The following is a 14,125-nucleotide window of genomic DNA, read 5'->3' as shown; positions in this document are numbered from 1 at the left end:
CAAACATAAACATGGGTGTTTAGCAAGCCAAAAGACTCTATTTTTCCTTATCTTCCTCTCCCCAAAAAAAATTCTTTCACAAATTTGACCAAGGTTGGGGGGGCCATGGCCCCTGCAGCCTTCAACGTAGCTCCGCCACTGCACATGAGTTCTGATTGAAGCAAGTTGAGAACCATTAATATCTAGAACATCACGAGTTCTGATTGGGTGATGGGAGCAGCATGAAATCTTACAGGGTTCTGACCGAAGCATTGAATTTCCCATCAGAACAAATAAAGAAACAGCAAAACGTCATACAGTCATAGTATACGATACATCATACGTCCAGTAAGTTGACCATCTTAGATCCTAGGGGAACACAGCACCTTACAGCCTAAAAAAGTAGTATCATAGTTTCCTTTCTCCAGCTAATTAAAACGATAGTCAAATTTAGGCAAGAGATCAGAGATCAGAGGGGTGGGCCACTCTTTCTTTGTGATGAATAGAAAGAAACTACATACCCCATGTATCCTTGTTAGGTGAGAATCATACCTTGTATAGACACGCCTGAAGTAAGTGATGGCAGTAGCTATGACTCTGAAATAGCAATGATTTAAGATCATCGGGATCACGAGTTAATCCCAGAAAAATCGAGAGGAAAATGTACTGCATGTTAGTGGACAAATGGCAATTCTAATCTTATAAGAACAGCCCCAACAACCGTGTGATTAATAAACAGTACACATAAAGCACAACAAACAATGCAACTGAGCCAGCGAATTATTTATGTTTTTTTTAATGAAAGTAGGTAGTTTATATATCAATCTTGAAGTTCAAACAAACTATGCAGAAATATTATAAGGAAGATGAAACCTGATGAGCGAAAGTATGAATGTGTTTCTCTAATACTGTAATAAGTCAATACTTTGTACGCTAATATGTATAACTCTTGTCCATATGGAAGTAACCACTTCAGTAAAGTAACTGAAAATATTTATTACTCCCTCCGTCCCATAATGTAAGACGTTTTTCGTCACTAGTGTAGTGTTAAAAAACGACTTACATTATGAGACGGAGGGAGTAGTAGATAGACGCAAGCATTGTTTTCATTTCCTTGGCAAGTGTAAAACACTGGAGTTCTCCCTTGGTTAAGCGTAAAAGGAAAGCATGCTAAGTCCAAAATAGCCTAAATGCAGAACATAGGTTTTGTTGGTTCATTAGAGTCTAAATAGGACATTACAGAATCGAAAACAAAAGTGCAGGTCAGGCAGTGGATCCAAGGTCAAACCTTTGTCTAACTTTCACCTGCTGCGCCAACCGCCATATATCTGAAACCAACAATTGCTTTGCTCCGTAAGAACAAAATATTGCAAATCAAGCAGCTCTGAAGTGACATGTTATGGCCGCTGCAAATGGAAGGAAATGAATTGCGCTGGACCTACGACTGATTGTATGGACTGCCAATTAATGAACACAAACGATTGCACAACTTGTGATCACAGAAAAACTGTTATAAAACAAGGAGATCACAAATTTGTGTTTCTGAATCAGCAAGTTAGAAGGAACATCGTACGATCCGTTTCGCCCTTGATTCGAAAGGTACGGTAGGGAATTGCTCAACATTTGCGTCACAATGAACATTTACACTGCTGAGAAACTAAACTACTCCCTCCATCCCTAAATATAAGTATTTTTAGAGATTCCAACATGTGACTACATACGGAGCAAAATGAATGAATATACACTCCAAAATATGTCAAGATACATCCGTATGTTATAGTCCATTTGAAATGTCTAAAAAGACTTATATTTAGGAACGGAGGGAGTAATTTGCATCAGGGGAATACTACTCTGCGAGCAAGGGACGGGGAGGAGCTCACGTACGGGAGGACATGTGGATCTTGACGAGGCGGAACTCCTCCGTCGTGATGCCCCGCTCCCGGTCCGCCGCCGGCACCACGTCCACGTCCTCCGGGTCCAGCAGCTGCTTGCTGCTCGCACCGGATCAAGCGCGCGCACACAACACGCCAAATTAGATGCTTCAATCAATCCGCGCCATCACGGGCAAGACCGAATCGATCGAGACCGGGAGCCGGAGACTTACGAGTGCGACGACGCCCAGAAGTTGGCGGCCATCCTTGGCTGGCTACGCCGGCGAGCCTCGCCGGCCGGAGCGGCGGAGCCTCTGCGAATTCGGAGTTTGGAGAAGAGGGGAGTACGGCACCCGAGCAGCAGCAAAAGGAAGGATTGCGACTCGCGAGGGGTTTTTAGGCAAAATTACGGCTCGCGAGGTGGTGCGCAGTTCCGTGGGCCATACTTACGGACCGGCCTGGGCTCCAGTTTTATGGCAATTTGATAAAATTATATGCCTTTCTTTTTTGTTTTGAAAAAAGTAACACATAATTATTTCACTAATTCCACTAACAAATCATTTCACTAATATGTAGAATCAGGGATAACTTGTCAATGCTACGAGTTTTTCGTTTTTTTTTCAAACTGCTAATGGTTTGGTCGAATTGACGAGAGAACATCCCTTATTAGGCATGAATATGTGTTCCCAATTACTCCCTAAAATATAAGTCTTTTTAGAGATTCCACTATGGACTACATACGAAGCAAAATGAGTGAATCTAAACTCTAAAATATGTCTATATACATTCGTATGTAGTTTTGTAGTGGAATCTCTAAAAGACTTATATTTAGGAACAGAGGGAGTACATGAATATTTAAATAATATGTGTACAATTTATTTGATGAATGAGAATTTCATTTGGAAATACGTGAATCTTTTTTGTAAAATAAATGAGCACTCATTTGCTAAACATGAATATTTCAACTTATTTTTATCTATGTTTTCTTTTATTTTTTGTGAGATATATACATGAACATGTTTTAGAGAGTCATGAATGTTTCTTAAAGATTCATTTGTTTTCATGAGATTCATGAACATTTATTTATCATACACATGAACATTTCTTTTGTAGTCCAACATATAACAAAAAGTTAAATAAAAAATCAAAGACAAAAAGTAAAAGTCAAACTTATAAGACATAAAAATAAAATAAAAATCAACAACAAAGAACAACAAAAAAGAAATAAAAAAGGAATTCAATAAAAAGCAAAAAACATATGTCAGAGTTTGATGGCTCCCAAATAGACCGCAAGACGAGACACGCCGAGGTAGACGATAAGTAGACAACACATAAATATGGATGTTGCCTTCTCCTTATTGCTCTCAACATATGTGTACAGTTTCAAAGCCCTCCTCAACCGAGAAAAGCGTTTTGGCTCTCTAGTGTCTCGGGTCCTGCAGTTTAAAAAAAATGAAAACATGATTTGAATCTTAGATAAAAGAGAAAAATCGACATGTACATCTATGTCTGATCCACATACATGTAGCTTTTTGTTAATAAATATTTTCACTTATTGGTTGCACAAAAAAAGTGTTGTCTATAATGGTGAATACAACATCTATTTAGATCCACATTTTTGCCTTCTTTTATGTAGCCGTCAAATCAACATATTTTTTACAAAAGTGTATATGTGATTGTGGAAATTTAAGAACAGTTTTGAAAATTAAAATGTAATTTTCTATGAAAATTTAAGGGACCCAAGGCACCTGAGTTAATTTAGCAAAAGGCCCTGAACCTCAGTGTATAATGATGGCCTATAGAGCAACTAGGGAGTGCCCAATCTGAACCACCAATACAACATCATGTGCATTTCTTCAAGCTAGGGCAGCCCGGTGCATGTAGCTAAGGCAGCAGCTTTACCACTGCGCCAAGGCTCCCCTTCCGCATTTCTCCAAGCTAGGATGTCCTAAAACTGCTTAATTTTTTTAGAATAAATGATCATTTCCAAATACTCCGGTCTAAACATTAATACACTCACAAGCCACCCGGCATCAATACCCACCCCAGTCCTGAGTGAAACAAAAGGTCTAAAACGCAACGTATTACCTAAAAAATCAACAAGATTCTCCCTTCAATTATGGCTCAAAAGCTCAGCATAGAGTGCAGCTAGGCAAAATGCAATCACCACACGCGGTACTGCTAAATGTCATAATTACATATACATTATTTCACAAGGAAAAACTCGAGTCCAATTTTAACAGCACAATTTCGTCATGAATGGCTTCCATACCGAGTTTAGATGCACAGCATTCATAATGAATAGTTGATAAATTAGAACTGAACATTTTAATCAGTCAGAAACAGGAGTCATGTACATCGTTCACTCTCATTTTTCCAATTCTTCTCATGCACCGTGAAGCCATCCTGTGGATGTGTAGCTGGGAAATATCCTCCATGTTTTTGACCTAATCCGTGTTGCCAAAACAATGGAAAGAAGAAACAAAATGTGGAACACGGCAAGACTGTGGAAGTGTGGAGCATCCGTGGCACCTGCGCTGGACCGAATATGTACGTAGATAGTACAACTGTTCGATTACACTCCAAGCTTGTCACGAGCTCACGACTCCGGTCTGCCTAAATACGTTGTTAATCCCTTGGTCCGCTCATCACGGACACACGTTTACGGTCGGACAAACCTCAGCCAGGAAAGCTACCAGGCATCATCGAGCGTCGACCAAGTGACCTTCACTGAGATCAGCGCAAAATCAGTCTTTATCTCTCGAGTGTTATGCCCATGAGTCTTCGCCTTGAAGGTACAACGACGCTGGAACTCGGATCCGGATGATTCTGTGCATATCTTGAACTTCAAACGTATGGATGACCACCTCACTACGGCAACCACATACCTCTTCAGGGCACAAGACTTGACAACAGCGCCATCGAAGAGCCGGATCTCGTCATAACACCCACTGGTAAAACATCTGAGACACATATGGAAACCGCTCTGCACTTCTAATATGAGAATCTCTACTGTGGCCTCAACCGCGCTGGAAAGATATGCTAAAGTTATGGCGACTGCACCGTCACAGTCGCCAGAGATGTTAAATGTGAATGGCCGCTCCGATGTGCCCCAAGGGCTTAAGATTGTTGCGCCGTCAATCACCTGTAGGTCATCTCCTTCTTGCCTGCCTCTCTTGATCCTCATGTCATACTCAATCAGACCATCATCGTCCATATATATCCCTCGCCTAGGGCCACCAGCCATGCTGATGAGAGAACCCTACAAAATTAATATTATATTTAGTAGTTCTTCGCATAAAAGTAAGACATATCTAAAGCTAGATACTTCCCTTATGATGGTTCACATGTAAAAACATTTACTTAGATCTTACAACTGATAACCAAGATCTTTGTCATGCATTCAACAAGATGGATACAGAGTGCATAATGGTGTGACCGGGAAAATTGGCCCTGTTTTGTTTCAAAACCCAAATATTTATTTACAGAAGTCTGTGTGAGATAAAAAAACGAATGTTCTAGTGATGGGGTCATTGATCTTATGTTTATTCATATGCCTACAAACAAAATGAAATTAAATCATTTCATGTAGTGTACTACAAAGCAACCAAGAACCCAAAGGAACTCTGTTCGACTTGTTTGGAATACATTCCATTAGTTTAATTATTTAAAATTGTTCCTATAGTAACCATCATTTCATACTAGTATAGTACTCGCTTATACAATCTGAAGTATTATACTACTATTCTGCTACTTATGAACAGACTAATGACACGGGGAAGCATTTTTCCTGCAGGTAAGACACAATATTTACATGAGTTATAACAAAAAAAAGTCATGGAACAATGACAGTAAAGTAATCTTATTTCTAGTTATTAAGAAAAAAGAGTGAAAACTGAGCTTTATGTTTACTACATAATTCAAGAGCACAAATAATACAAAATTCACAATCTACCCTAACTTTACAGATGTAAAAGAGAGAGGCTGTTGCAGCATGTCTAGAGAGAATGTAGTGTTCTATGCATGGATGTAATAAGTCCAGCCTATATTACGAAGTGAATAATGTAGTTCAACATAAGGATAAATCTACTTGGCCCCTTTGAATATCAAGGTCCGGTCTACTTAAACACACAAATCTGATATTTGACTTGTGAATTCCATGATGTCTAAATCATAGACTTTGGAGCGGTTTGCCCCTGTGGCAGTGTCCACCTAACGAGCCTCATGGGTGAAACATTCTCCTCATGGGCAGACACAAGTTTTGTTAAGTTCTTATAATTAAGTAGGTTAAGCTGGCAAACCTTGATGCTAGGAGGTGTTAGGATGGACTTATTCCTCCAAATAATTGCATATGAGTAAGGATGTGCACCTTCTCCACAATGATGGGATCATCCCTGCTAATATTGATGACATAATTAAGCAACACATCCAGATCATCCCGCACTGCTATGTATCCATACAACTCTACTAAGTCATCATCCTGAGGAATTTTAGCCATAGCTAATGAGAAAATTTGCAGCATGCAACTAGTAGGATCACTAGTAGAAAAGGGGGCAATGGTCCAGGCCGGGTCAGCCCATTAGTCCCGGTTCAATCCAGAACCGGGACCAATGGGGGCATTGGACCCGGTTCGTTAGCCCCGTGGGCCGGCCGGGCCACGTGGGCCATTGGTCCCGGTTCGTCTGGACCTTTTGGTCCCGGTTGGTGGGACGAACCGGGACCAATGTGCCTTGCTCCCGGCCCACCACCATTTGTCCCGGTTGGTGGCCTGAACCGGGACCAAAGGCTTCCCTTTAGTCCCGGTTCAAGCCACAAACTGGGACTAATTAATTGCCTATATATACCCCGCGAGTAGAGCACTCTCACTGCTCTGTTTTTCATGGCCGACGAGGAGAAAGCTTTGTGCTGCTCTAGCTCACCTCCTATGCACACGAGGTGTTCGATGAAATGCCCTAGCCACACTACTTAAGCTTTCTCCTCTCCAAGCTCCACCTCCAAGCTCCATTTTTCTCAATATTTGTCTAGGTTTAGCGGTCTGTCACGTTCCGTCCCCGTCTTCACCGCCGTCGATCGCCCGCGCTGATCTCGTCGCCGGCACCACCGTGGTGAGCCTCTTGTTCTTATCTTCTTTCTGAAAGGAAAAAAAACTCTTACTTGTATGTTTATATAGATACTTGTATAATTTTCTTACTTTTATTATTGCATCTTATATAGTGCGATGGTTTTGGTATCCGCCCCCGTCGGCCCTCGTCCTTTCTATGATTCAGATGTGGTATATATTATCTTTTCATAACTATTGGTTCATTTATTGTTTATGACAATTATGCCGACCAACGTGACATAGATTTTATTTATCTAGGAGGTTGTTGAACCGGAAATTCCAACCGACCCTATTGTCGAGAGGTTAAATTTAGTTGAAGAAGAAAACAATTTGTTGAAGGAAAAAATTAGAAAAATTGAGGAGGAGAAGATGATATTGGAGTTGCATGTTGCGGATGTCGTCGATGATCACAAGATCAAGATGGATGCAATGCGCTTGAAGATTAGAAAGATTAGAAAATATGCCATTCATACCGAGGCTTGGTATCATTATGACGTTGGACAGTTGTTACATTGGTTGCGATTATGATCGCATTTGTTTTTGCATTTAAATGTTTTACATAGTTTCAATGTATGGTTTAATTAATTTAGATGCTCTGCAGAGCTTTATGTTGTTAGATGAGAACTATGTATGTACTTTGGTTTTAATGTGATGATGAACTTCTATTAATTTGGTCACTTAATTATCTATTCATGATGTTTTGTAATGATTTTTGACATACTTAATTATATATAATGCACGCAGATGAACCAGCAATGGATGTATGGTTCAAGACACACCTCAGAGTACATTAAGGGCGTGCATGATTTTCTCGAAGTGGCTGAGGCAAACAAGCAGAATAGTTTTATATGTTGTCCATGCCCTATATGTGGGAATACGAAGTCTTACTCTGACCGGAACATTCTCCACACCCACCTGCTTTACAAGGGTTTCATGCCACACTATAATGTTTGGACGAGGCACGGAGAAATAGGGGTTATGATGGAAGATGGCGAAGAAGAAGAGTACGATGACAACTATGTGCCCCCTAAATACGATGATGCTACTGAACATCAAGAGGAACCAGACGATGTGCACGATGATGCTGCAACGGGCGAAGCTGCTGGAGATCAAGAGGAACCAGACGATGTGCCCGATGATGATGATCTCCGTCGGGTCATTATCGATGCAATGACTCAATGCGAAAGTCAAAAGGAGAAGCTAAAGTTCGATCGCATGCTAGAGGACCACAAAAAAGGGTTGTACCCCAATTGCGAAGATGGCAACACAAAGCTCGGTACCGTACTAGAATTGCTGCAGTGGAAGGCAGAGAATGCTGTGCCTGACAAAGGATTTGAGAAGATACTGAAAATATTGAAGAAGAAGCTTCCAAAGGATAACGAATTGCCCGACAGTACATACGCAGCAAAGAAGGTCATATGCCCTCTAGGATTGGAGGTGCAGAAGATACATGCATGCCCTAATGACTGCATCCTCTTCCGCGGTGCGTACAAGGATCTGAACGCATGCCCGGTATGCGGTGCATTACGGTATAAGATCAGACGAGATGACCCTGGTGATGTTGACGGCGAGCCCCCCAGGAAGAGGGTTCCTGCGAAGGTGATGTGGTATGCTCCTATAATACCACGGTTGAAACGTCTGTTCAGAAACGGAGAGCATGCCAAGTTGATGTGATGGCACAGTGAGGACCGTAAGAAAGACGGGAAGTTGAGAGCACCCGCTGACGGGTCGCAGTGGAGAAAAATCGAGAGAAAGTACTGGGATGAGTTTGCAAGTGAGCCAAGGAACGTATGGTTTGCTTTAAGTGTGGATGGCATTAATCCTTTCGGGGAGCAGAGCAGCAATCACAGCACCTGGCCCGTGACTCTATGTATGTATAACCTTCCTCCTTGGATGTGCATGAAGCGGAAGTTCATTATGATGCCAGTTCTCATCCAAGGCCCTAAGCAACCCGGCAATGACATTGATGTGTACCTAAGGCCATTAGTTGAACAACTTTTACAGCTGTGGAATGGAAACGGTGTACGTACGTGGGATGAGCACAAACAGGAGGAATTTAACCTAAAGGCGTTGCTGTTCGTGACCATCAACGATTGGCCCGCTCTCAGTAACCTTTCAGGACAGACAAACAAGGGATACCACGCATGCACGCATTGTTTACTTGACACCGATAGTATATACCTGACAAGCTGCAGGAAGAATGTGTACCTGGGCCATCGTCGATTTCTTCCGACCAACCATCAATGTCGAAAGAAAGGCAAGCATTTTAAAGGCGAGGCAGATCACCGGAAGAAGCCCGCCATGCGTACCGGTGATCACGTACTTGCTATGGTCAATGATTTACACGTAATCTTTGGAAAGGGTCCCGGCGGACTAGCTGTTCCGAGTGACGCTGGGGGACACACACCCATGTGGAAGAAGAAATCTATATTTTGGGACCTACCCTACTGGAAAGACCTAGAGGTCCGCTCTTCGATCGACGTGATGCACGTGACGAAGAACCTTTGCGTGAACCTGCTAGGCTTCTTGGGCGTGTATGGGAAGACAAAAGATACAGCTGAGGCACGGGAGGACCTGCAACGTTTGCACGAAAAAGACGGCATGCCTCCAAAGCAGTATGAAGGTCCTGCCAGCTATGCTCTTACCAAAGAAGAGAAGGAAATCTTCTTTGAATGCCTGCTTAGTATGAAGGTCCCGACTGGCTTCTCGTCGAATATAAAAGGAATAATAAATATGGCAGAGAAAAAGTTTCAGAACCTAAAGTCTCATGACTGCCACGTGATTATGACGCAACTGCTTCCGGTTGCATTGAGGGGGCTTCTACCGGAAAACGTCTGATTAGCCATTGTGAAGCTATGTGCATTCCTCAATGCAATCTCTCAGAAGGTGATCGATCCAGAAATCATACCAAGGCTAAGGAGTGATGTGGTGCAATGTCTTGTCAGTTTCGAGCTGGTGTTCCCACCATCCTTCTTCAATATCATGACGCACGTCCTAGTTCATCTAGTTGATGAGATTGTCATTCTGGGCCCCGTATTTCTACACAATATGTACCCCTTTGAGAGGTTCATGGGAGTCCTAAAAAAATATGTCCGTAACCGTGCTAGGCCAGAAGGAAGCATCTCCATGGGCCATCAAACAGAGGATGTCATCGGGTTTTGTGTTGACTTCATTCCTGGCCTTAAGAAGATAGGTCTCCCTAAATCACGGTATGAGGGGAGACCGACTGGAAAAGGCACGCTTGGAAGGGACTCAATAATATGCAGGGATGGATATTCTTGGTCTCAAGCACACTACACAGTTCTACAGAACTCTACCTTGGTGACCCCGTATGTTGATGAACATAAGAACAGTCTGCGCTCCAAACACCCAGAGCAGTGCGATGACTGGATTACATGTGAACACATCAGGACTTTCAGCAGTTGGTTGGAAGCACGTATCAGAGGTGACAACACTGTTTGTGATGAGCTGTACTTGTTATCTAGGGGACCATCTTCGACTGCTACGATTTGGAAAGGATATGAGATAAATGGGAATACATTTTACACGATTGACCAAGATCAAAAGAGCACCAACCAAAACAGCGGTGTCCGCTTTGATGCAACAACTGAGAGGGAAAAGGACACATATTATGGTTACATAGTGGACATATGGGAACTTGACTACGGACATGATTTTAAGGTCCCTTTGTTTAAGTGCAAATGGGTCAATCTGTCAGGAGGCGGGGTACATGTAGACCCATAGTACGGAATGACAACAGTGGATCTGAAAAATCTTGGGTACACTGACGAACCGTTCGTCCTAGCCAATGATGTGGCACAGGTTATCTATGTGAAGGACATGTCTACCAGACCGAGAAAGAGAAAAGATAAGGAAGCGAATACATCATACGATGAGCCAAAGCGCCACATAGTTCTTTCAGAAAAAAGGGACATCGTGGAAGTGGAGGACAAGACAGACATGTCTGAAGATTATGAAAAGTTTCATGAAATTCCTCCCTTTAAAGTCAAGGCTGACCCCAGCATCCTGATAAACGATGAAGATTATCCATGGTTACGACGCAATAAGCAAATGACACAAGCGAAGAAAAAGTGAAGACTTTCTCCCGCAACTATTATGATGATATCATGCCAACTTCGTAACTGACGAGTATGATACCATTGTCCGTTTTGTACATGCACATGCTATGTGTGGGTCAATTTATGATACCATGCCAACTTTGAACTTTTTCAGAGTTCATTTGAAATGTTTTAATGTCTTATGGTTCGGCCCTCGTAATAATTAAAAATAGCAACAATAAGTATTTTGTTGTAAGTAGAAACAAAATAAAATAAATAAAGCAAGAAAGAAAACAAAAAAACAAAAAAAGTGTTTTCAAATTTGAAAAGTAATGGCACTAACAGAAAGTTTATAATTTTCCTAAAACTAAAAGCAAAAAGAATTAAAAAATAAAGCAAAAAAAAGAAAATAAATAATGCAGAAAACAAAACAAAAAAACAACAATAAGTATTTTGTTGTAAGTAGAAACAAAATAAAATAAATAAAGCAAGAAAGAAAACAAAAAAAAGTGTTTTCAAATTTGAAAAGTAATGGCACTAACAGAAAGTTTATAATTTTCCTAAAACTAAAAGCAAAAAGAATCAAAAAATAAAGCAAAAAACAAAAGAAAATAAATAATGCAGAAAACAAAACAAAAAAACTGGAAAAAAATAGCAACAATAAGTAAAGAAAACAAAAAAATGCCACCTACTGGGCCCACACGGCCTGAATACGACTTGAATCCCTACTTTGGGCCAGGATTCAGGCCCACAGTAGGCCCAGAAGGCCCATCAGGCAAAGCAGTAGAAAGTAGGCCCGTAAGCTTGCAATGGAGAGGAGCTCGATAGGGGTGCGGCAGTGGGGCTTATAAACCACTGCGCGCCCCTCTCAACTAGCGAGGTGGGACTAAACTTTGGCCCCGACGTGGGCAGCACAGGGGCCTTTGGTCCCGGTTGGTGGCACCAACCGGGACTAAAGGGGGGCATTGGTCTCGGTTGGTGCCACCAACCGAGACTAAAGGCCGCAGCTTCCCGCCCTTTGGGAAGCCGAAAAGAGGCCTTTGGTCCCGGTTGGTGGCACCAACCGGGACTAATGGGGGCATTAGTCCTGGTTGGTGCCACCAACCGGGACCAATGCTCCTTGTATATAAGTAGCACTTCGCAGTTTTGCAGAGTTCATCGCCACCAGTTGCCCCCCGACGACGCCGAGCACATCGTCGCCGCCAGGCTGCCCCGACGCCGCCCGCCGCCCCGCTGTCGCCGTCGCCGTCGCCCGCGCCCGTCGTCGTCGCCGGACTCCCCGAGCCCGCGCAGGCCTCCCCGAGCCCGCGCCGTCCTCCCCGAGCCCGCGCCCGCCGTCGTCGCCGCCAGGCTGCCCCGTCGCCGTCGCCCACCCCGCGCGCCGCGCCCCGAGCCCCTGCCCAGTCGCCGTCGCCCGCCCCCGCGCGCCGCCACCGCTGTGAGCCGCCGCGCCGCACCCGCTCTGTTTTTTTCATTTTTATTAGTTTAATTTTTTTGTTCAATGTATATATATATATGTGTGTGTGTGTGTGTATGTATGTGGCTATATATATATATGCGGCTCTGTTTTTTTCATTTTTATTAGTTTAGTTTTTTTGTTCATATATATATATATATAATGTATATGTGTATGTATATGGCTATGTGTATGTAGATGTTCAAAAATTGTTCAGAGCATGTTTTTGTTCATATATGTATTTTTTGTTCATATGTGTATTAATGTTTTCATATATGCAAAAGATAGATTTTTAGAAAAGTTAGGTTTTTTTTCTGTTCATAGATTTTTTTGGTGATATTAATTATTGTAGAATATGCAAATGTTTGTATATTCATATGAACAATGCATTAGGCAAAACCTTTGTTTTTTTCGAAATTTTCTATTTGAACATTTTTTTAAAACAAGCAATACTAAAAGAATGAGAGGAAAAAGGAAAATAAGAAGAGGAAGAAAGGAGAAAAAGAGGAGAGGAAGAAGAGGAGAAATAAATAAGAAGAGGAAAAAAGAAGAAAAAAAAGAGGAGAAGAAGAAAGGAATAGAGGAGAAAGAAGAAAAAAATAGTCGAGGCGACCCCAAACCCTAGAGAAGCAGCGTTGTGGCCACTAACATGATTCCTTATTGTGATTAGCTAGCTAGTTCTACATTTGCCACTAATATATATATATATATATATATATATATATATATCCATCTGTACCATGTTTGAATAATAATTGACATCTTGTAAATATTTGCGGAAACTATGGAGCACTGCCGAGACGAAGAAGCAGAAGCGATATTGAGGGACATAATCTCAAATGGAAGGGATGAAGTTGCGTCATTTCTCCTCGACACCGTTGTTGGTCAGCTGGAAGAACGGGGTGACGAAGAGGGCTATGTTCATGATGGCTTCGGCCCATTAATGCCGGTACAAGAACATGACTATGTTCATGATGGCTCCGGTGACACAATGGAGGAACAAGAAGGAGACCGTGCTGACTGCTCCGGTGACCGAACCGAGCCCGACCAGGTATATATATATTAGTTAAGCCCGTGCTGACTAGTTAATTGATGCTTCCATTGTTTTGGTATATGTACACATATTAATTACTCTCGTCTTTCTTCCTTATAATTTCTAGCCCTCCGGATCGAGCACAACTTCGGTAAGGAGACGAGGCCCGAAGAAAAAGTTGAGCTCGGATGAAAAGTTTGAGATCATAGAAATCGCGCCCGACGGCGAACTGATTGAACCCATCCGGACAAGGAAGGCATTTTCTTCTCAGTGCGGGGTTCTTGTTAGGGACAAGATCCCGATCAGCATCCAGCAATGGTATAAGCCTAAGGAGGAAGACGCTCCGGTGTCTTATGTCAATGATATGCAGAAAGAAGATCTTTGGACTCACCTGAAGGCAAATTTCACCCTACCGCCAGAGGAGGATCCGGAGAAGCCAGTTAAAGAGGAATTAATCAAGTCTTGTGCTCTTAAGAAGATGGCAACCCTAATGAGGAGGTGGAGGAAAGAGTTGAACCAGTTTGTCAAAGATAAAAAGACACCAGAATTCATCGGCAAATATGAGAAGATCAAAGATCACTGGCCTGCATTTGTGGCCCACAAGACATCGGAAAAGAGTAAGAAGAT

The 14,125-nt window shown here is 42.3% G+C and overlaps 1 protein-coding gene across 2 annotated transcripts in view; it reads right to left on the bottom strand.

The window, feature by feature from the left end:
• The window catches only part of LOC123112545 (cyclin-C1-1), a 4,641-nt gene extending 2,360 nt beyond the window's left edge, over positions 1 to 2,281 (bottom strand). For both annotated transcript variants that reach the window (XM_044533570.1, XM_044533573.1), the window contains exons 1-4: positions 2,084 to 2,281; positions 1,864 to 1,970; positions 1,268 to 1,307; positions 532 to 576 (exon numbers count right to left, since the gene is read on the bottom strand). In XM_044533570.1, coding sequence (XP_044389505.1) covers positions 532 to 576; positions 1,268 to 1,307; positions 1,864 to 1,970; positions 2,084 to 2,115 — 224 coding nt within the window. In that variant the 5' untranslated portion in view covers positions 2,116 to 2,281. The remainder of the gene's footprint in view (positions 1 to 531; positions 577 to 1,267; positions 1,308 to 1,863; positions 1,971 to 2,083) is intronic.
• Between the last annotated feature and the right edge of the window lie 11,844 nt (positions 2,282 to 14,125).

Source organism: Triticum aestivum, chromosome 5B, assembly GCF_018294505.1.
Source record: "Triticum aestivum cultivar Chinese Spring chromosome 5B, IWGSC CS RefSeq v2.1, whole genome shotgun sequence".
Lineage (NCBI taxonomy): Eukaryota > Viridiplantae > Streptophyta > Magnoliopsida > Poales > Poaceae > Triticum > Triticum aestivum.
This window is presented reverse-complemented; position numbering and strand designations above follow the sequence as displayed.